Consider the following 21688-nt stretch of genomic DNA (forward strand, 5'->3'; position numbering starts at 1 on the left):
GAGATCAGTCTCCAATACATTTGGCTCTGATACCCACACCGAGCAATGCACAATACACCTCACAAGAACAGGAATGCTTAAAAAGAGGACTCCAGGGAACTGTGGTCTTTAAAATTACTGCAGACTGAATAGCCCCTCCAGCATGAGGAGACCCAGGTCTCTAGGTTAATGGAAGCTCTACTCCATGCTTCAGACTTTCAGATTTATGATTACTGCATTCGCTTTCCAAGAGAAAGCTTGATTTGCCCCTACTTTATGCTGACATATTTCAAAGAAGCTAAACCATAAACCTGGAGTAATACAACCCTGAACCAATTCTTCTTTCTTGAAACGTTCATGCTCAGAACACGTTCACCAATCACTGATCCATTTAGCTAAATGTAGTAAGAAAAACACCTGTTAATTGACAAAGACCCATGATACCCTTGTGGTTTGTATCTATACCTCTGGCCTACCTGCACACTTTGATTTATTAAGTATTCTTATGCAATCCTCAGGAACACCTTTTTCAGGGAAGCATTCCAAACGGGTGTCTGTGACACAATGAATACAACATACAGAAAATCTATAAGGTAATCAGTGGATTCCCGAAAGGAAGCGTATCTAAAATATTTGCATGCAAATACACATAGACACGTCCTTCTCTGCGCAGAGGAAGGACCCCTCTAGAAACCAAGCTCTGTTGGACAAGGAGACAGTTCCCTTCTATGCACTCAATCTAAAATTATTTCTATCATCTTTATAATGTTCTGGTAAAACAGGGAAATATCTTCATTTTACATGTGTGCACACTGAAACACTGAAAGACTTAATCAGTCTTAATTAACCACCATCACAGAGTGAGGGACGGACACTGCCCAAGATCCAAGCCATCAGACTGGGCACGACCAAGGCTTAACTGCCTCACGCACTGGGCCACATCCCCTCTGGAAAAAACGTGACGTGGAATTGTCTCCCACAGTGAAGATCTCTTACACGCAACTTCAACAAGCAAAGGGTAACACTTGCACAGTATTTCCGCTTTTGTGGAGATGCAGTTCTACTTCCTACATACAATATTTGCCATGCCAGAAGCATTTTGGAAATAGCTGAAATACTTAGCAAAACATGAAAATAAACTTAGTGTCTGTTCTCATTAGAATACATCAGCCAACGTGGACTGATGAGGACATGCAAACTGCCTAAAATTCTGAACAATAAAATAGACTACAACTCCAACAGTTAGTACAAAGTAGCACACCAAATCATGAAATTTCCAAATTCTTTCAGGTTACTAAAAGAGGAATGTGCCTTCTCAAATCTTCAGGCTAGATATGAACCAGAGAGATTTATTTTATTAGTAGTACAATTAAGAAACAAATAGCTGCAGTCTAAATATTCTCGTGGCTGAGGCACAGGCAGGAACCTCATTTCTCAGTCCCTGGTCTCTATTAATCCAAGAACAGGCATTTTTTTTTTGTTCCGGATATAGCTGCCATACTTACTCTGTTGAAGCTATAAATCTCCATGTAGCGACCAGGTGTTGAATTCATAGCACCCAATTTTAGATATCTCAGAAGTTTACACCTACAGTGGAGCTAGTCCTCTAGACCTACCTACTTAATGAAGAGACATAAGGGTTTCTAGGGCATGATTCATCTTACAGTAAATTAATCACTCTCTGAAGGCCTCTCTGATGACTGCACAGGAGCCCTTGCTGACATGAGGGTGACTCATCAAATAGATTTTTTGCGATTCAAAACCTGATCCTCAAAACTGACGTTCTCTTGCAACTATCCGTTACCCTGTATACAACCATCTGGATCCTCGGATCCTGAAAATGAACTGAAGGGTATGGATAAGTCACACAAAATAACGCATTGTTCACGGCAGAGTCTTTGAAATAGCACTCTCGACTTTTGTAATAGAAAGTCAGAGGAGAGAGGGAGGTTCCCCCATGTTTTGCATCAGTCTTTCTCCTAATCTAATTTGCAAAGGTGTTGAGCACCTTTCACCATTGTTACCATCTCCAACTGAGGCTGCAAAAACTCAGTACATTCGAAATCACAAATGTCAGGCCTGCTAACGCAGCCCATCGTATAAAAATAACCAACTGCTTCCAAAAGTTTGTCCAATGTGCTTTCTGAACCCCAACCGCGTAAAGAAACTGATGATTATCAGACTCTAGCTTTAAGATACGATATTGGCATTTGTCTTTATGTCTATTTTTCCAAAGGCATTAAGAACTGATTTTAAAAATAAATACTAGGATATCTTTACATATTTCTCTTTCAACCTGCTTTCTATATGCTTCCCAATGAAAATGCGTCAATACCAATGTGATTGGATTTTCTTGATAGTGTTTACAGATAAGATGCATTATTTGACATGCATTCAGTTCTGGAGCAACTTTAACTGAATTATTCATTCAGTTTCCAGTGTTCTGTTTCAGAAAAATAATCTTCCTGAGGGAAGTTTTGATTTTTCGTGCTGTCTCCTCTGTCATAGCATAGGAGTTCACAATCACTTAACAGAGGAAAGCAATTTAGATTAAAATCTCAGGTTTTGAGGGAAGCCTTTTGTTATTAAATTCTGAATACGCAATAGTAACTGCCAACTATTTAATCAAAAGTTGTCAGCTCTGGGAGAAAAAAAATACGAGGTGTCCAGTAATAGTATATGTTAGGTAAAAGCCTCGAGAGCACATGCTCAGTTTTTAAGTTCTCTTCGAACTCTGTCACCCAAATGATTCCAACGATTTTCCCGTATAATCATAGAGATAAAGTGAACGTACTCTACTTTTCAGTTTATTCCAACTACAAATCTAATTTTAAAAATAAAAATGTATCTATATACAATTCTATGAGCAATCTCTTTTTTTCATTCAAGAGCAATGCAAATTGACTTTCCAGACCCTGTAATAAACAGGAGGAAATTAAACAAATGCAAGTGAAGATGGTTAGAGGAGCGTGTTGCATTTTCAGGTTTCAGGGTTTATTCTCCACACATAAACTGAATAAGGGTAAATTCACAGAAATACTATCTACCTATGTGGGGCTTTCTTTACAAAACACATTAGGCTTTTCAGTTTCCTACAACCTTATCAATGAATTTTAGCAGTATTTCTTGAGCATTAAACTAAAACCAATCATTGTTACTGATTTGAAGTAGAGGACTGGACCCACTAAATGATATGACATTGGCCAAATGAAGGGCAGAAATCTGTCTCTCTCAGAATACTACACCTGTATGGATGGTATCTTTCATCTGGAGATCCTGAGGTGAATTCAAACACCTTTACAAACAAGATCAATATTATTAACTTTCCTTTCAAATGACAAAACAGATACAATTGGTTCCTGATGATAACAGTCTTAAGAGTGTCTAAGCCATAGGCTAACAGCCTGTCTACAAGGCTGCAGTGTTTACCCATCTTCATGTAACAAGCATAGCACTCCTGAAAGTGCAAGAAACCCAAAAAATAGTTTGAGTTAGACTCTAGGCAGAAATTGAAATTTGGCCGTTTGCTTAGGATTTTCAAGAGTTGCGGGGAAAAAAAAAAATTATGGTAAACTACAAGGTCTACTGTATCTTACATGTGACGTATCCAGAGCACTTTGCACTTTACTGCGCATGCACTATCCATAATTTTTCGGACAGAAACACAGTATTTTCAGCATCAAGCCAGCTAGTTTGATACCCAAATGGTTATTGCACGTTTCAACTCTGGCAACTGTACTGCTTTTCGCTAGGAGAGAGTTAATTTTCTTCAAAGCAGCTGGTATGGGGCTGTGTTTTGGATTTGTGACCAGAACGCTGTTGATAACACACCCATGTTTTAGCACGTTTAGCTTGCAGAGTGTCAAGGCCTTTTCTGTTTCTCAGACTGCCCTGCCCGCGACTAGGCTGGGGGTACACAAGAAGCTGGGAAGGGACACAGCCAGGACAGCTGACCTACGGGATATCCCATGCCATACGATGTCGTGCTCAGCGCTACAAGATGGAGGGAAGGGAAAAGAGGGGGGGACATTTGGAGTTATGGCATTTGTCTTCCCAAGTAACTGTTACGTGAGATAAAGCCCTGGTTTTCCTGGAAACAGCTAAACACCTGCCGGCCGATGGGAGGCAATGAATGAATTCCTTATTTTGCTTTGCTTGTGCACGCAGCTTTTGCTTTACCTATCAAACTGTCTTTATCTCAACTCGCTTTCACCCCCTGCCTCACTTTCATCCTTGCAATTCTCTTCCCCATCTCACTGTGCGGACAGCAGCTATGTGGTGCTTAGCTGCCTACCAGCATTAAACCACAACAGCAACCTTTTACTTCTAATAGTGTTCCTGAAAGTCCATTTAGACCTGGTCAATCTGAGGTAAACAGCATGCGGTTCATGGTCCTGGCATTGGCCATAAAACTTGCACATAATCTACAGGTAAGCAGAAGCACAAGCGGAATGTACTTGTCCCAGTTTCTGGTGAAAATGCCAACTTTTGCCATATCCAGCCTGCTTGGCTAGAGCAGTGCTTATGGTGGTGTCTGGGTCAAAAGAATGCCTCCTCTTAAGTGCTGAGGGAGATGCCATTTACATACACAGACTTTTCTTATAAAATTCAATGCTCACAACTCTTATAAATGAATGTGAATTTAGGTACTTCTCTTTAAACATCTCAATATAGAGTTGAGAGCCACATAGCTCAAATACCACTTTTCAAATAAATATCTGACTCACCAAAGGTATTTGGGCATCTTTTTACTGCTTGTGAGCAACTACTGCTATCCAAATGGCAGAGCATAACACGTGTAGCAGTAGGGGGCTTGTTTGTTTGTTTTTTTTTTTTTTTTTGTATGATGCACACAAGTATCCGCTACAGACAAGGAGACAAATTCACTCATACATGAAGACAACACTAAAACTCACAGGGTCACTAAAAGACACCCTTTAACCTCAGCAAGCTTTGAACCAGGTTCTAAACCAGGATACTGAATAAAGCAAACTGTTACACAAGAAAGCTAAAAGCACAGCACGCTCATTTTTTACCACGCCAACCATCATACCAAAAGCCCATCTCAGATGAAGCAAATGCTGAGAATACGTCCCAGATGCCAAATACCAGTAAACCAAGACTGAGCCATTAAAAACAGGTTCCAGAAAGGAGGAGGAAGAAATTAATTCAATGAATTAAACGCATAAAAAGAAAAGTTCTTCTCCCACAAATTAAACAAGGAGCGAGATGGATATGCGATTTAAAAAACTATATTAAAGTACCTTTGAAACAAGTAGTAAACAATTAAGCCTATCTTGCACCAGAAAGCGAGAGGGTAAAAATGTGCATCATAATAATGGCACAAAGCAGCACAGGTACTTCAGATCTCGCAGCAAAATTAACCCCAAAATGAAATTTTACCAGAACAGAGAGGTAAAACCATGGTTACATGGCTTATGTCATCTCAATTTTGTCATGGGGTGGGATGAAAAAAAAAAAACAAAAACTAAGATTACTCTTGGTGTTTGTCACAAGACTTTTGTTGAGTGAGAACTGGCAGTGCTAAAACTTTGCTTCTATTACATCTACCTGCATTTACACAAGGACGTGCCGATCCCCGGCCCGAGATCTGTAGCACACAGGTCTTCACAAGTGGCAATTACAGCACAACCTGAAGCACAGTAAGCTTACAGCTTAGAAACAGCCCTTTTTCACAAAATAGTTGCAGCCTTCCTCTTTTCTGTCTCATGCTACTCTCAACCCCAAAGTCGCTTTACCTAGTACAGTAAGACAGGTGCAACTGCAAGAAGAATCAGGCTTTTGATTCCAACTCCTTTCTGCACTGCTATAAAAAATAAATTTCAAAGGAAGCCAGCCACAAGCAACTTTTCTACTAAACAGCTTCTTTCCCTCCCTTCAAAAAAATCATATGCTGAGAAGTTAATTGCCTTACAGTGTATCTTGTCACAGGATCACCTCATCAAGGGGTTCATGTCATCACTAAATGATTTGTGTATAATCATAAAATAATTTCATCCATATTCCAGAGCCAACTTCCTTTCATGGCTGAAGGTAACTGCAGGCTGAGGACCGCAGGCTTTGCTTGTTAACACCCTGCCTTAGCTGCCACGCTCCGGCCAGAGCCTTCCCGTTAGTGTTGTCTCAGCACTGGGCAACGGCACTCGGCTCTCCCCAGAGCTGCCGCTCCTCCCCATTAGCCACCATCCCCGTAACCCCACCGAGGGCCGACTCGTTCCGTGTTCCTCAGTTCTTACAGCAGGTTCATCCGACAACCCGAACCTCCATTTTCCCACGGTATTTTTCAACCGCCCGGTTTAGCCTTGGTGGTTTGAAAGATAGCATTGCACTCTCTCCATAATAACTAATTGGCCATGACTGAGGAGGTGTACGTAACATACAGTAAACACAGAACAAGCCATTATATTGGTTCTAAAATTAAGTTTTGATGGAAACTGCCAGGCAGAGAGACAGAAAAGCACTCTCCAGGGACAGCACTCAGGTTTGGAGCTCATTTCTCACAACATCTGACACGCTCAGGAGGTGAAAGCGTGGCTTAGCTGAAGTCAATGAGAGTTTTCACTGCAGACTTCACTGGGGCTAGGATTTCACCCCAGGGATACCACACAGCACATCTTTCAGTCGAGGTTAAGGTAAGTGTCTGGCGTGACACGGAAAGATTCAGCTAGGGCTGAGGAAGTCCTTCTAGTTGCATTAGTTAACACAGTGCTAGTTATTTGCTTTCATTTTTGACACGCTGAAGGGAATGCCACTAAAATTGCAGCTCAATTAAGTAATGCAGCTTTCACTGGTTCTTTCATTACCAGCTGGTCTCAGATATGAAAAGAACTTACAGGACTGGAAATTGCACGTTGCCTTACTCCTATGCTGAGGATCAAACTACCATCTTTCACCCTACTGCTCCTTCAATGTATCATTACATTGGTAATACAGATCACAACAACGGTTCTTCATCTCATCGAAATATTTAAACTAGAAGCAGTGGCCAATATCTGATGTATTTAAAAAAAAAAAAACAGGGAAAAAAAAAAGGAAAAAAAAAGAAAGGGAAAAAACCCACCAAAACCAAAAAACACACCAACCAGCTCACTAAACACTTATCTGTGTAGAAACAGAGTACTTCCTCAACTCCCAGAAATATCTCACCTTCTGAAGTGCGAGACTGGACTGCCTTTGCAATACTCTCAGTTAGCACATTGGCAAAGTGGCTCTCACCTCACGGCACGGAACCAGAAACTCAGTTGTCCCCACACTGAGTACTGAGCCCACTTGACCCCCCTTACACGCTGCAGGACCATCCAAACATAGCGGAGGCCCAGACAGAGCTCTCCAAATATGCCAAGCGGCTGTGCATGACACGTAAAGCCAGAGAGGACACTACGCCGCTGCTGCAGCAAGATCCGTGCCACCGTGCCACCCTAGAACCATGACTGCCACACTCACAGTTTTTCCAATCCTCAACACCTTCCACCTCTGAGCACCCCACATGCCCCCGGCTCTCCACACCCAAGGAACAAACACGACTGCTCCTGCACCGCTGTCCGCCGTTAGAAGTGTCGTCGGTTTACTCTGTCACCAAGCGGTGCAACGATGCGGACTGTCAGGTTTTGGGTAGTAATAAGTGCGGTCAAGCAGTCTCCACCTCCCTGCAGTCAACTTGAGGATTTTGACAAGATTGGATTTCTAGAAAATAATTACCTCTGGGGAATTACTGCTGTTCTAAACTGTCAAAGAAAGACTCCCCAAGTACTAAACCACTTCATAAAACTCTGGGCTGGTTTCACAGACTGCAGCAGTCTCAGTCCTGTTTGCCCAGTCGCCCTCTCGCAACCCACAGCATTCAGGAGGTTTCAGATCATTTGGAAAGACTCTGTACTATTTGCTATATGGAGGCTCAGATCTCAATTCAGCTTCTGAGTAGTTCCGAGGGGTTCTCAGCTGCTCTCTGGCAAAGGTCCAGTGCTTTTAAAAATTATTTAACTACAATTATACTACCGTTTTTCAATTCAGCTCCAGTATTACCCTATGTGACTTCCAGTTCTAAACTCCAGAGTTTAACTAACCACTTCAAACGGAAAAGTTCATTTATGTTTTGGATCGCAGTTAATCTGCCTGGCTGGAGCAAGATAATTGTTTTTATAATCTGAAAGGAAAAAACTCAAAACATTTGCTCTGTCTGGTTGATTCCCAAATTACCATGATCGCCTCTCTGTCTGTATGACCCCCATCAGCACTCCAACAAATGAAAAGAAAATAGAACCAAGTAACAGGAGATTTCCCCTGAAAAAATTCCACAGAAACATACAGATACATTTCAAACCATGCAGGCGAAATTTTTAGAGGCTGCTCTTGTAAGTAATCACCCCAGTTTAAGGGTTTATTGCTTTGACAATGAAAAAATAAGCCTAAATGTATATTGTAAAAAGTATTTGAGAATGGAATAATACACCTATTCACACACTTTAGGAAATTACTAAATCATTTGAGGCTTGCTGGCCTTGATTTAAGATTATTTCCTCTACCATTATCCATTCTCTCTCCCTGACACACCCACAGCATACAAATACAATGAATGCAAGATGCCAGCGTTAAAGCGTAACACATTATTCCTGCCCTGTTGAAGTCATCAACCTGTCTATCAACATTTTCAATTCACCAGGAAGCACTGCAAGTCCCCAGTTCTAAAATAGAAAAAAAAAGAAAAAACACCGTTAAGTCTATATTCAGCAGTAACTGGGCTTTGCAGCTACAAAACTCTGGCTCCACAGGTCCCTAAAACTCCGGGCACTGCCACAAGCTCCTATTCAAGGCCCTTAACCGAACCTCCAGAGGCTGCCTTCTGCTCTTCAGTAGCTGACACCAGCAGGACCTGGATTTCTAAATCCTGAAAGAAACCAAAGTAGACACAGGCTCCGCTCTGAGCAGCACAGCTCCCCAGGTACCGGTACCTGTATAAGTGGTTGCTGCCTTCTAGGGGTGGTCAAAGGATCTAAGACAGGCAGGCACAGGTACGGATTGTTATAATTTGTTTTCTATAGTACTTTTCCAGCACTTTTATAAATAGTTACGGCCTTCTCCCAATTCTATCAATGCAGTATACAAAAAAAAGTTCAACCGATTTTACTAGGATGAAAAAAATAAGTTTTCATCATAATTAGGAGCTGGTTTAAGACATATCATCGGTCTTCAGTCACACCCATGCTACCATTCTGCTGGTGCGTTAGCCGTTCAATGAAAAACCCTGGCTATTAAAAAAACTTCTTTTAAAAAAAAAAAAAATCTTTCCTCAAGTAACGCTGAACATATCCTGAACATTTCCTTGCAGCTTAACTGCAATAACTGTAACGATACAGGCCTGAGAGCAGCTGACATCATATGCCAGCTGGAGATCTCTCACACTAAAAAGTTTATAGCCTTTCTGTCAAACAAAAGGGACAATCAGTAAGCGAAAATTAACTTCCAATCCACAGTACCACAGATCTGAGGTGGGATGTGCCTGCAATGCACAATTAAAGCACTCTACCTGAGTAACCGTTTCTCTGACAGCTTCTGCTTACAGCTTAAAGAGCAGAGAAGCAATCTGGGTCACAAAAGCATATTCAAATGTTGGGAGTAAATTACCTAGCTGCATAACACTGCCACCATGCCATCTTCTCTCTGAAGAGAAAGTGGCTTACAGTAAGTAAAGCAGTGAATCCCTCTTTTAAACACATCCCTTAACCTTCTTTAAATTTATTACATTCAAATTAAAGTGATAGGACTTTGTTTAGATAAGTTGAAAACCTCATGTTGGCAGCCAGAATATCTTATTTATAAGAACTCAGAGGTCTCGGATTCCCATATTTGGATTACGTTGCTTTAATTTATTTATTTTTCCAATTAAAAAGTTCTCACTGCTCATGCATTTTTTATTCCCTAATGTGCTGTTCTATCAGCAGAAACATAAAAGAAGCAGACAACATGTTTTTTCAGTCAGAGACTACTTCCTAGCCTGCTCCAGTTTTATAATCTATCCTCCTATGCTCTTACCAACCCCCTCCATCAAACAGCTAAGAGTATCCATCGAAACCACAGGCTGTATTCATAGTAAAAGGCACTCCAGCACATATTTTCACTGGAAAGCATTAATTTTTGCAGCTAAGTGCCTTTCCCCCTTTTACGCCTGCAGACAGAGTTCAAGTAAAGGAATACTGACAACTGTCTGCACAGGTGAGTGCCTTTGTAGTAATACAGCTAATGAGAACTAAAACAATAGAAATATAAAGCAAGCGCCTTTCAAGCTTACCTCCTCAGATTAATTAGACACACTGAGAACAATTTGGAATTTATATTTCTGAAATAAATCGTCAATACCTACATTTTCATACAGTACCCACCACCTCTTAAATTGTAGGGTCCGTGCTATTCCCTCACTCTTCTCTTAACACTATTAAATGCAACGTTTTTCTGTGTTGTTACTGTCGTAGGAGGCAAGCATTGCAGCGGACAGTCAGGTACCACGGGCAACATCGTCACAGACTGTACAACTGAAACGAATAGCCAGTGAAGAGAAGACAAATGCCAGCTCTTATGGGACTATGACAGTCTCCTGGGGTTGCGAATCTCCTGACAACGCAGGTATGAACAGCGGGATCCTTTACCTCTGCTCCCCTAAGAGGCCAACCTGGGAAGGTAGGTGGCAGAGTTTATTTCGTTACATATTAACCCTTTGGTGCCATGGGTTATTTAAGGACCCTCTGACAACGACACAGTTGTTCTAGCTCAACCTAAACACTCGCCAGAAAGCCCCTGACAACCCCCTTCTCCCTAGAGCAGGGGAGCACAGATCCTACATATAACCAACACTTTGAAACAAGATTTGTTCGCCACTAGTGGACTCAGCATTGCAGATACAACAAAACCAAGAGCAGCGCACTTAATTTCCATGTTACTTTCAGCACAGGTTTTACTCGTGCATCAGTTGTACATTCATAATTAATGTAGTCTTGCCATTTTTCTAAGCTTTCAGAACCTTACTAGAATGTTAAAAGCACGTTAGCAAGTGCACCCGCTGCTTATTATGCCAGTTGTCTGAGACGTATCCCTGGCTGGAGGTTACTGCCTCGGCCCAGCACAAAGCTCTCCAAGTCAGTGAGAAGGGTCTGGTGACATCCAACAGGTTTTTAGTCTGGACTCTAATGTATCTTTCTGTGTCAGCAGCTCCAAGCTCTAGCATCAAACTCGGCTACAATTCTCACTCCTTGTTCTTGAAGGAGCACCAAAAGGAACAAGTAAAATGCAGCAGGAGCTGATTTCAAAAGGGCGTGTACTTGGGCAAATATACCTCCTTTGATATGTATGCCTCCCCCACCATATTACATCTCATTAGAACAGAGGCAATTACACTGTTTCAAAGATGACTCTTAAAAGCACTAAAGGCTTTTACCAGTTCTCAAGTACTCTTCCCTAACCTATCCAGGTCTGAAAAACAAAGTCAACTTTGAACTGAACCCAAAAGACAATCAAGTACCAAACGTCAAAGCAATTTTACGAATCAGAGTAATGTGGGTGATAAGGCTGGGAAGAATAGAAGCAGATTCGACTACCTGTTCACAAATTACGAGTTTCATCTCCAATGCTTTCTGATCTACTGCAGGTTTTGGAGGCCAGAGACTGGCTTTGGGTATCAATACAAATCCTGTAGCAAAATTAGGTTGTTGCTGGATATTTTTCCCAATGCGAACACTTTCAACGCGCTCTCAGATACAGGTTAACTTTAATAACACTGCATTCACAAATCACTCACTCAGAATAGCCTTCCAAACGTGTAACATATTACCATAGCCCTAAACAAGGAGTAATGCATTTATACAAATTTGTGCATAACTATAAGGAAGCCATGTTGCAACCCCCTTAATAAAATCCAGTAGGAATTAAAGGGATTAATTTTGCTGGTCATTTTTTTTTTCCTTTTTGCCTTTTTTGGTTTTTTTTAGAGGGGAAAGAACAGTAAGTAAAAAGCACAGAACTTCTTTAACTAGATAGGTACACTTCAAGCTAAATTCCTGTTCTGATGACACCGAATCTCTGCAGGAGACGGGACAGGTCAATCTATTGACTGCAGTCGTATTCTCTTTCCCTGTGACTTACTTGTTCAATTAAGTCTGCAGAAGCATCACTTCTCATTAGACATCCTGAACTCCGCTGAGAGCACCTGACACCACACTAGCCTAAAATGGTGACATTTACATGTAAAGTCTACAGCTCTTTCAGTGCACACTTTCAGCTGCAGCTTTCCTAACACTAACATGAGGAAGGCTTAGGATTTTCAGTAGTGCTCAGAAGTACCCCTCATGGGCTTGCTCTTCATTTTCCCATCTTTTGACATTTACTGTGGTGTCATCAGGAAATGCTAGTGCAAAGATGAACAAGATGCTGACGACTCTTCTGAGTGCAAAGATGTAGGGGGTTAAGATGTAATAAAGGAAACTATAACACCAACATTCACAAAATTCTCTAATTAACTGAACAGAGATGCTACAGCTGAGTCAGGAACTTAAAGACTTCCTTTTTTTCTTTTTTTTTTTTTTTTCTCCTCCTCATTTAAACTTGTACTGTGATCTACCCTCAAGTCATGCTTTCAGAACTATTCCCATTACTTTCCCACAGGAGTTGTTATAAAATACCACAAACACACAACCAAATAGAGACATTTAGGTATGGATTTATGCTGGGAGCAGCCGAGATGTACCACCTTAAGGGACGCTCTTAGACGCATCAGCCCTGTTTAGGGCTACCTGACAGAGACAGCTATACACATTTATCACCTCATATGACAGCACAGCTCATTCTGTAATTGTATTTATCTGTCGCTGCCTGTTGCTATAAAGAAAATCAGGCCACAACCATGACTCTGTGCAGCTCTCTTGTGCCTGGATAGACTTCTGCACCAGGCAGGCATTTTGTGTTGCCTTCCTTTCACATTGCGTGCAAGAAGGCAGCCAGCTAAACAATCTGCTGAAAAGGGCTTTCCTAAAACACATTTGCTGTTCATACAAAGAAAAAAAAAAATCATAGCAGATAATAAAGAACCTGTCCCAAAACCCCGCATGTCAATAAACAAAAAAGTATACTATTGTAAGCAAATAATATAACAGATAAACAAATGGTAAGATAAATAAATCAGACGACTGAAATGAAGACAATCTTTACAAATTGTAGATTTCATGCTTTAATTAAATTAAAATTGCTGTAAACATTTAATTGCTTCTAGGGTCCAGAGAAAAGGATTCAATAAGTAACCTTGCTTCAGATTAGATTTTTACTGTCAGTAGTTAATGCAGTTGCGGAAAATGACTGTAATCTTCTCAAAACAGTATCTCATAATTCCTTTGGTCAAAATTTAAACTTTTTCAAATGTTCCAATAACTGCATACTCCTCTAATACTCATATAACTTTATTCTGCCAGCCTGAACAAAACGAACACTTCAGGAAAAAAATATCCGCTACCATCACCCTATCCATTTAAGTGCCACAGTTCCAAAATGCACATGCCGATCCTCTCACTGAAGGCAAAGGATATTTTTATATTAGTTTCACTGCAAGAAGACACAAAAGTAATGATTTATTTTCCTCATTCCTAAAGACTGTTTTCAAGGTCCAAATTTCAAGCTTTCTGAGTTTCCTCATCAACCACTAAGTTAGCAAAAGCCGAAGTCTTCAATACATAGTGAGATCACGTTCCAAGGGAATAAAGAGTCTAGGTTTGCTCCTTTTTATTCCTTGAAATCCTGACAATCTGCCATCTTGCAGTCTTCACAACTTTTAAAGGGAAAAAAAGTGCAATGACAGACAGAATACCCTTCTGAAAACAAAAAGCACCAGTTCTAGACACGCAAAAAGAAGCTTCCAGGTTTCTCAGAAGTTTCCAAGTGGGGCAGCGGGTGGAAAATCAGTAAAAAGTGCATTGCTTGATTATGTAAAATAAAATTAAAATGCCTCTGACACATCCATCTATTCTTCAAGATTTCAGGTATGCTGAGTGAAGCAGTTCACAACAGAACAGACTGCACACCAATCCATCACACTTAAATGCAATCACAGTCAAACTAACATCAGCTAGTGCCTAAACTACAGAGATGCATTTAATAGTCCCCAGTCAGCAATCAACCCTTCCCACATTTGTTCATAATCACAATGAATTGTTTCATTTTAATGCTTTGTTTTCTTTTTCTTATCCCATGGCAGTTTACGATGCTTTTTAAATTAGATATGTAGAAAAAAATTCTCCTTTTCCAATTTTATTCCTGTGTGTAAGTAGAGAGCATTTTTAAAGAAATATAAATTACTGCACAGATTTTCTTACCTGTTGCAGTCCACGTGGAGCAGAAGGTGGGATGCGCTAAGTGACACGGCAATCTTATGCCACTGTCCATCTGCCAGACGGTAGGGGAACACCTCTGTTCTTGACTTCCCATTAAACCTGTAGTGATATCTAATCTCATCCCGTAGGCCACTGCTCTCCAGTTCAAAATAGCTGTATTTAAAACATGAAGAAGAATCAGTTCCATTTTTTGGTTTATTCATTGCTTCTGTCACTTTCTTCTTAATTCATAAACTTCTTTAAGCAAACACCACATGGAAGGTCACAATCTGAAGAGGTTACTCAGCATGAATTATCTACCAGTTCGTTTTTAAAAAGAGGTGGAGAGACAAGACTATACATTCAGTGCATGACAAAAATAGCAGTATCAGTTACACAAAACCAGCTCATGTTCAAAACACCATTTGACAGTCGTCGAAACTGAATTCCTCTTTTTACCCGTAGAACAGGTTCAACTACAAGAAAACAATCCTTATTCTTTTCACCACAATGTTTTGCATGAACACAAGATTTGTGGGAAATGCAAAAATAAAGAACTGTACATATCATTACCAACAAACAAACAAAAAGCCATTAAGGTAAGAAACCACTTGGTAATCATTAAATTTGTTTTTACTATTTGCATATCCACTTTTTAAAAAACTGTTTACTTTTAGGACTCCCCTACATGCAATCGCGCTTAACTCATTTTCTGACTTCTATTGTTACAGCTGTAATTGTTCAGCTTTACAAGGGAACAAAACCCCCTGGCTGGATTAGTGTCTCAACACCTAGTATAAACAATCAAACAGTCAAAACCTTCACAGTTGTCCCAGTCATGGGAGCGCTAACAAAGTACAGCTATTAACTGGCTTCATGCCGGCGGGGGGAGCCAATTCTTTTTCTAGGGTGAATTTAGCCCTTCCAGGTGGTAGCACATTGACAGTGTAAATAGTGAATCCTTCTCTTGGACCTCAGATCAGAGTATTTATAGCGTATCAAATCAAGGCTCTCTTTTTTCCTGCTAAAATGAAGCCCTGCATACAGAAAGAAGGTGCAGACCTCCTTTTATAGTAGAAATAACTACAACTAAGTGCAGATGTTAGGTTGCCCAGCTAGTTCCTATCCCCATCTACCTCCACAGTGTCATGTTTTTCCCTACTGGACAACACCAATTTAACATGGCAGTTGAAAGACCGGTGCTAGTTTGGGGTAAAAAAAAAAACAACAAAAAAAACCCAAACCACCACACCCAGTAACAAAAGCCACTTCCAAAAAAAAAAAAAAAAAAGCAACACAAAATAATAAATACTCAGGTGCTGATTTTCATTTTCGCACGAGCCTTTTACGCTGCTTCGCTGTACACAGACCTCAGCAGCCAGTGTGTGCAAGTGTTACGTGAAGTGCATATACTTCATCAAGAATAGCTCTCACCAGTGAAGCGGAGGCTTTTTAGAACATAACTGAAAAACGGAGTTCTTTGGGAAGTACTTACTTATGAGATAAAACTCTTGCTGGGAACACGTGCAAAAGATCACAACAGACTGGGAAAGGGAACACCAAGACAGTAAATCTCGACCAAAAGAGAAACTCAAGCCCTCCTCTGTCCTGCCAATGCCTTGCCATTACATTTTTCATGTAACTTCTGAGCATTATCACGTCACCCGAATTAAAGACTCAAGTGACAAATTCAAAAACACAAGCAGATAAAGGCAAAACCAAAACTGAATAAAACCAGAGCAGGCACAGGTACAAATAAAATACAAGCAGTACAGAGTGGAAGAAATAAGAAAGGCCGGTGTTGTGAAGGAGCTGGCCTGTTTCATACACATAAAGGCTCAAGGAGGGCAGAGAAACAGGATTTTTCTAAATGGTAGAGCAGAATGTTGATTAACTGCTACCACCACCCCGCCCTCCCCCATTAAAATACCTAAATTACACTCATAAGAAATCTGGAGAGGATTTTTTCATTATTTTATTTTGCTGCTCAGTTAACAGCACAGTCAATATACAGAAGATACTGCTGCTGGTGTTTCCAAGCCAGGACAGCGCTAGGACAAGTACCGTCAGTGACATCATACGTACAAAGTTAAATGTTTCGTAATTGTCATCTGTCATCTGAGCACAAAAAGGAAGTCGCTAAAGAGACTCTCTTTCTCTCTTGTTCAAATAAACAGCAGTGAGGTAGAAAATTTCAAAAAAAAATGAGGGCGAGCTACATAACACTCCGGTATCTGTCTCACACACAAAGTATTTGTATAAATATGTATATTTACAAGGCTGATCATAGAAACTTAAGAGCCCGAGAGCAAGACAAGGTCCTGTTGCAGGAAGCACATCACTTCGTGCAGTCATTCTTCATAATCGCCGATAGCCACGGAGCTAATCGCTTACCACACAATATTTTGTTTGTTAATAAAAAGGCAACAGTCCAGCCCTGGAAAGGTCAGTGTACTTAATTACATGTATGCTCTATTATTTGAACAGCACAGGGAACTGCAAAGCAACGTAGTTTCTCATCTGACAAGCCTTAGTGTCAATAGTTACTTCAGGACTAAAAACAGCTTGTTGCTTAGGCACCGAGTTTGTTGTCAATCTCCTGACTAATTTATAGAACACAGAATTGACTAGTTAAAATTTACTTTAATAGCCAGTGCTAACATTTTTATACATGTACACCTAATGCACTGCTAAGTGCCACAGGACTGTATAAAACACGTTTTACCTCTTGAGTGACAGGAAAGGAGGATGACAGCAGACAAATTCTGCACCTATTTTTTCAACATTTTTCAACAAGTGCAAATCAGAAGCAGTAACGCTCAGACAGACACCAGTAAACAACAGCCAACAAAAACCCAAACCCAACAGCGGAAGCTGGCTGGATTAGCCCAACTTATATCTATCTCAAGTATTTAAAAAATGCAAGGCAATATAAACCAACACTCTTCCATTGGGGTTTGGTGGGGTTTTTTTGGAAGATGCACAAATTTACAGCGAGATCTTGATTACACACACACTTCACCGTGTTTACCATTCAGAAGACGTAGTTGTCTTTTCTCTACTAGAATATAATTCACGTGCCAATAGCTTTCTCAATAGCAAACGTCATCTTTTCTTTCCTCCTCCTACCAGACACTGGAGGAAAGCCTCCTCAAAAGCAATGACATAAAGGCCATTCACTCCTGGAAATGAATGCACCTGCTCCGCATTCAAGTTCTAATCTGCAAATTGTGGAATGGAACACAAATGAGTGGAAAAAACATAAGCTTAGGCAAGAAGTCATCAACCTGTGAGAAAATAATTAGTAAAACCAGAGAAAATACATGGTTTTGTTGGGGTTTTTTTTTAATATCTGTCTCATCTTGGACTTGAAGTGCCATTGCACAAGTTTTTATCTACTACAAAACAACAGGTAAACAACAGGGGGAAATTAACAAAAGCTACCATAAAAGAGGCAAGAAAATGAACTAATCTCTATCAAGTCTGTCTTTCTGTAGGTACTTCCCAGTATTTTGCAAGGAAGAAGGAAACAGGAACAGAACAAGTCAGGGTTGCTGAAAGACTGCAGCATCTGTGACTGTCTGAATAAATGTATCATCAGTAGACAAGTGTGAACTTTCAATGTTGCCATGAGATCTATATCAAAAGCCCAAGGGAGATCCCCAAGTATTACAACTCATTCTGCTTCTGCATCACATCTGCATGAAGCCTGACTGGAATGGGTCTAAGATATCTGTGTGTCAACCTGCCGCTATAGTTAGCCCCTTGCTACCCTCCTCAAGACCTTTTCCAAGTAAGAGAGATGTGAGACAGTAATCTACTTGTCAACTTGTTAGCATCAAGTGATGGGTTTCTTGTTTTATTTGTTATTTCTCGATGAGGATTTTTTTTTTTTTTTTAACAGACATGGTCAAATTAACATGCATTTTGACAGATTAAATTCTCAGAACACATGTATTAAGAAAGCCCTCTGTTTATGTAACAGCAATGCAATATGACCTTGGCTGAAATTTTCCCACTACTAGAATTTTCATATTTGCTAAGCACGTAAGCTACTGCTGACTTCTTTTATACAATTATAGAATTCAAATTCTTTTTATAGGTCTGTCCGCAGCGTCTCATTCAAATCCCAATGTATAAGAGAAAAAAGAAAGAAAAACATGTTGCTAAATTGAGATCAATTTTATGGTCATCAAAGAAGTTGGGATATTTTAAGATCATGCAACGTGCTTTACAGAAAGACAATATTATTCCACAATCCACTCAAGATGCTTTACAATTCTTTCTGATAACTTTTGCGACCCCTATGTACCTCGCACACAAATACTGTTATGAGACGATAAAGCCTGACTCAGTGATGTTTAACGCTTGCTCTTTTTTTCCTTTTAGTCACAACCATAGTGAACATTTAACTGTGCATTTGACAGCTCACTTCACTTCCAGATCAGGAGAAAAAGGTGTCTAAAAGTATACTGTAAGTTGGAAAGAGCTGCTGTGGATGTAATGACAAAAAAAATTGAAAAAGTCATTATCAACAATAAATAAGATCATGTAAGACACCTGAAGCAGAAAAAAAACCCAAAGTATTTCTATAAGGTGAGTTGGCTTAATCCACCATCTGCATTAAAGAAACATATTCATCTATTCATCATATCTACCACAGCAGCGATCTTAACCTGTGACAAACACCACCACATTCCATTCAAAAATTTTACCACTGTCAGGTTGTGGAAGTGGCCAAAGGAGGGAGGGCTCACAGACCCCAAATAAGACGCGACCCCAAATAAGACGCGACCCCAAAAAGAGCTCTGGGATATGTGTCCTTCTGAATATCTTTAATGTATACATCACTTCTTGTTCTGATCTTTATGATGCTAACACCTATTACGAGACACTAAAATATACTACAATGAAGACAGGGCACCATCTGGTAAGCACAATGCTGACTAAATGCTCCGATAAGAGCTCTAAGAACTAAAGCAAAACTACTTTTTGCATTCAGTTCTGGAAATCTTCCCCTTTATCACGTTCAAACATAAATAAAGCCGAGTTAGCATTCTGATTTTACAACTTCCGTCATCCCTGATCAAGTGCCAAATGAAGCCCCACAGCCTCTTTGAAGGAGCAGCACCAGCACTTATAGCAGATGCTCTTAGAGCTACTGAACAGATGTCCCAGGGCAAGGCAGCAGGCACAGATGGCATCCCTGTGAATATGTACAAACTTGGGGTTGCCATCTAGTCAAAACACTTGTGCATCTGCATAACATTGTGTGGGAGAGGGTCACAAAACCACAGGAGTTCAAGGATGGAAGCACCGTTCACCTTCCACATGCTGCAGCAACACTACGGTGTCAGGTCTCCCAACTGCTGGAAAAAAATCGCTGCCATAATAAGGATGAGGCTGTTACTGAACAGAAGTTTCTGGAAAGTTCTGTCAGTATGATCAAGACACGCTTTCTTATATTTTTTTATGGCAAAACAAATTCAAGGAAAGTTCACAGACCAGCCCGTTTGATGCCATCAGCTAGAAGTTCGAGAAGCTTCTGCACAATTTGCCTATTTGGCCATGTTTGCGCACATAGCTTTTTCATTTCCAAGAGCATCGTGCCAAGCAGAATATCAGAACATTTAATTATGTTTAATGACAAAAAATGGCTTCAGGCAAGACTGTGCTTTAGCATCTTCACAGAAACACTTCTTGATGTATTCGGAGACAAACAGCCAACAAATCTGCATCCATTATCACACAGATTTCAGGATTTTCAATCTACAGAGATTCTGTGATGAATCACAGATCATTACAGTTCTGGCCTTTCACTGTTCCTTACCACTAATTGAGTCCGTGTGCACAGTGGTACACACTGCACGTTGTTATTTTGGTCATGTTGCCAAGCGGCTCAGCCTGGACAGCAACATGAAAGTAACTGAGATCTTGTTCTAACGCTCCCCGGTGAAAAGCAAGTCAGGCCCAGAGCAGGCACTGGGTTCACTCTGCTGCAGATAAACTGGCAGGCACGTGCCCAAGACCATCACCACCGTCGATGAAGCCATACAGAGCAAAAGCAGTGCCTCTGAAACAAGAGATGCATCTCTTCAAACAGAAGTAAACACTCACCTTGCAGTTGTCACCACAGTTCTGTATGGATGCAAAACCAGAACAAGTTACAGCTGTCAAGGCAAATATTTCAGTTGCTTCCACAGGCACTGTTCTTGTATCCTAGTTACTATAAAGTGACAGGGTAAGATCCCAAGCTCTGAAGCATTACGCATTGTCAAACACTGGATTTTGAAGAAATGCTCTTACACGCTCAAGAGTACAGATCTAGTCCTCTGCTACATATGCATACTTACAAACCACAGAAAGCTACTTTTTTAAAGCTAGTTTAAATACGGACAGATTGAGAGCCTGCACAGCAAAACCACACGTGGCAAATCTTCATTTACGTGTGATTGAAGACTTACTACTGTGGCAGAGATTACGTACTGATATCATTCAAGCTGATGAGCAAAATCGGACTGACGTCGGGTAGCACAAAAGGTGTTGTGAATAGAAGAAGGATCATCTGTGACAATGAAGGTATCTTGCTGAAAAATCAGATTAACTTTCTACAAAAGAAAATGCAAAAGCTGAATCCCATATGTTGCCCAGACAAAGACTCTATCATCACCTACTGTATTCCAAAAGTATACCTCCTACGCAAGCAAATCCAAAATAAGCCAAAACTTAATACTAAATTCTTTCAAACCTCTCAGGTAAAAGCCTGAAAGTTCAATTTCACTGTGCTGTTGGCTACCTGAACAGGATTCTTTCAAACATCTGTGTCCTTTCATTTCAAACAAAAGGAACTAAATCCAGTCAATTAAACAACTCCATTTTTTCCATTCAGACCACTCCAAGGACAACAGGAATCATGTTATATCAGCCTAGCTTGAAGCATTTAGCAACAAAAACACCCACACTGACATTTTCTATAACAAACATTTTGTCTTTTGTTCTACAAATCTTCTACATGGCAGCTAGGCACGCAGGCTGCAAGGCATTGAGCACTTATGATGCTCAAAATATGCATTTGTGTACCTGTGACTAGGCAAAGGTCATCCAAATACAAATTTACTTTCTTCTTTGATCATATAAAGAAAAAAAAGTAACCCCGACATCTGCCTGCCAGCTAAAAGACAGCTGGAGTCAGAGCTGGTACAAAGCAGCTACTCATTTTCATGGCATGTGTTGTAAGGATTGACCTTAAGCATTTTTGTTTCCATTTCATATGTCTAAAAATCTATCTTCACTGTGGCTGCTACCTGTCTACTACCTGAAAAAGACCCGGTCTCTCTCCTATTCAT

General features: G+C 40.4%; 1 protein-coding gene across 5 annotated transcripts in view; it reads right to left on the reverse strand.

Moving 5' to 3' along the window:
- Positions 1-21688, reverse strand: part of NELL1 (neural EGFL like 1) — a 299225-nt gene that overhangs the window by 241579 nt on the left and 35958 nt on the right. For all 5 annotated transcript variants that reach the window (XM_069804084.1, XM_069804082.1, XM_069804087.1 and 2 more), the window contains exon 4: positions 14346-14516. In XM_069804084.1, coding sequence (XP_069660185.1) covers positions 14346-14516 — 171 coding nt within the window. The remainder of the gene's footprint in view (positions 1-14345; positions 14517-21688) is intronic.

This window comes from Haliaeetus albicilla, chromosome 16, assembly GCF_947461875.1.
Source record: "Haliaeetus albicilla chromosome 16, bHalAlb1.1, whole genome shotgun sequence".
NCBI lineage: Eukaryota > Metazoa > Chordata > Aves > Accipitriformes > Accipitridae > Haliaeetus > Haliaeetus albicilla.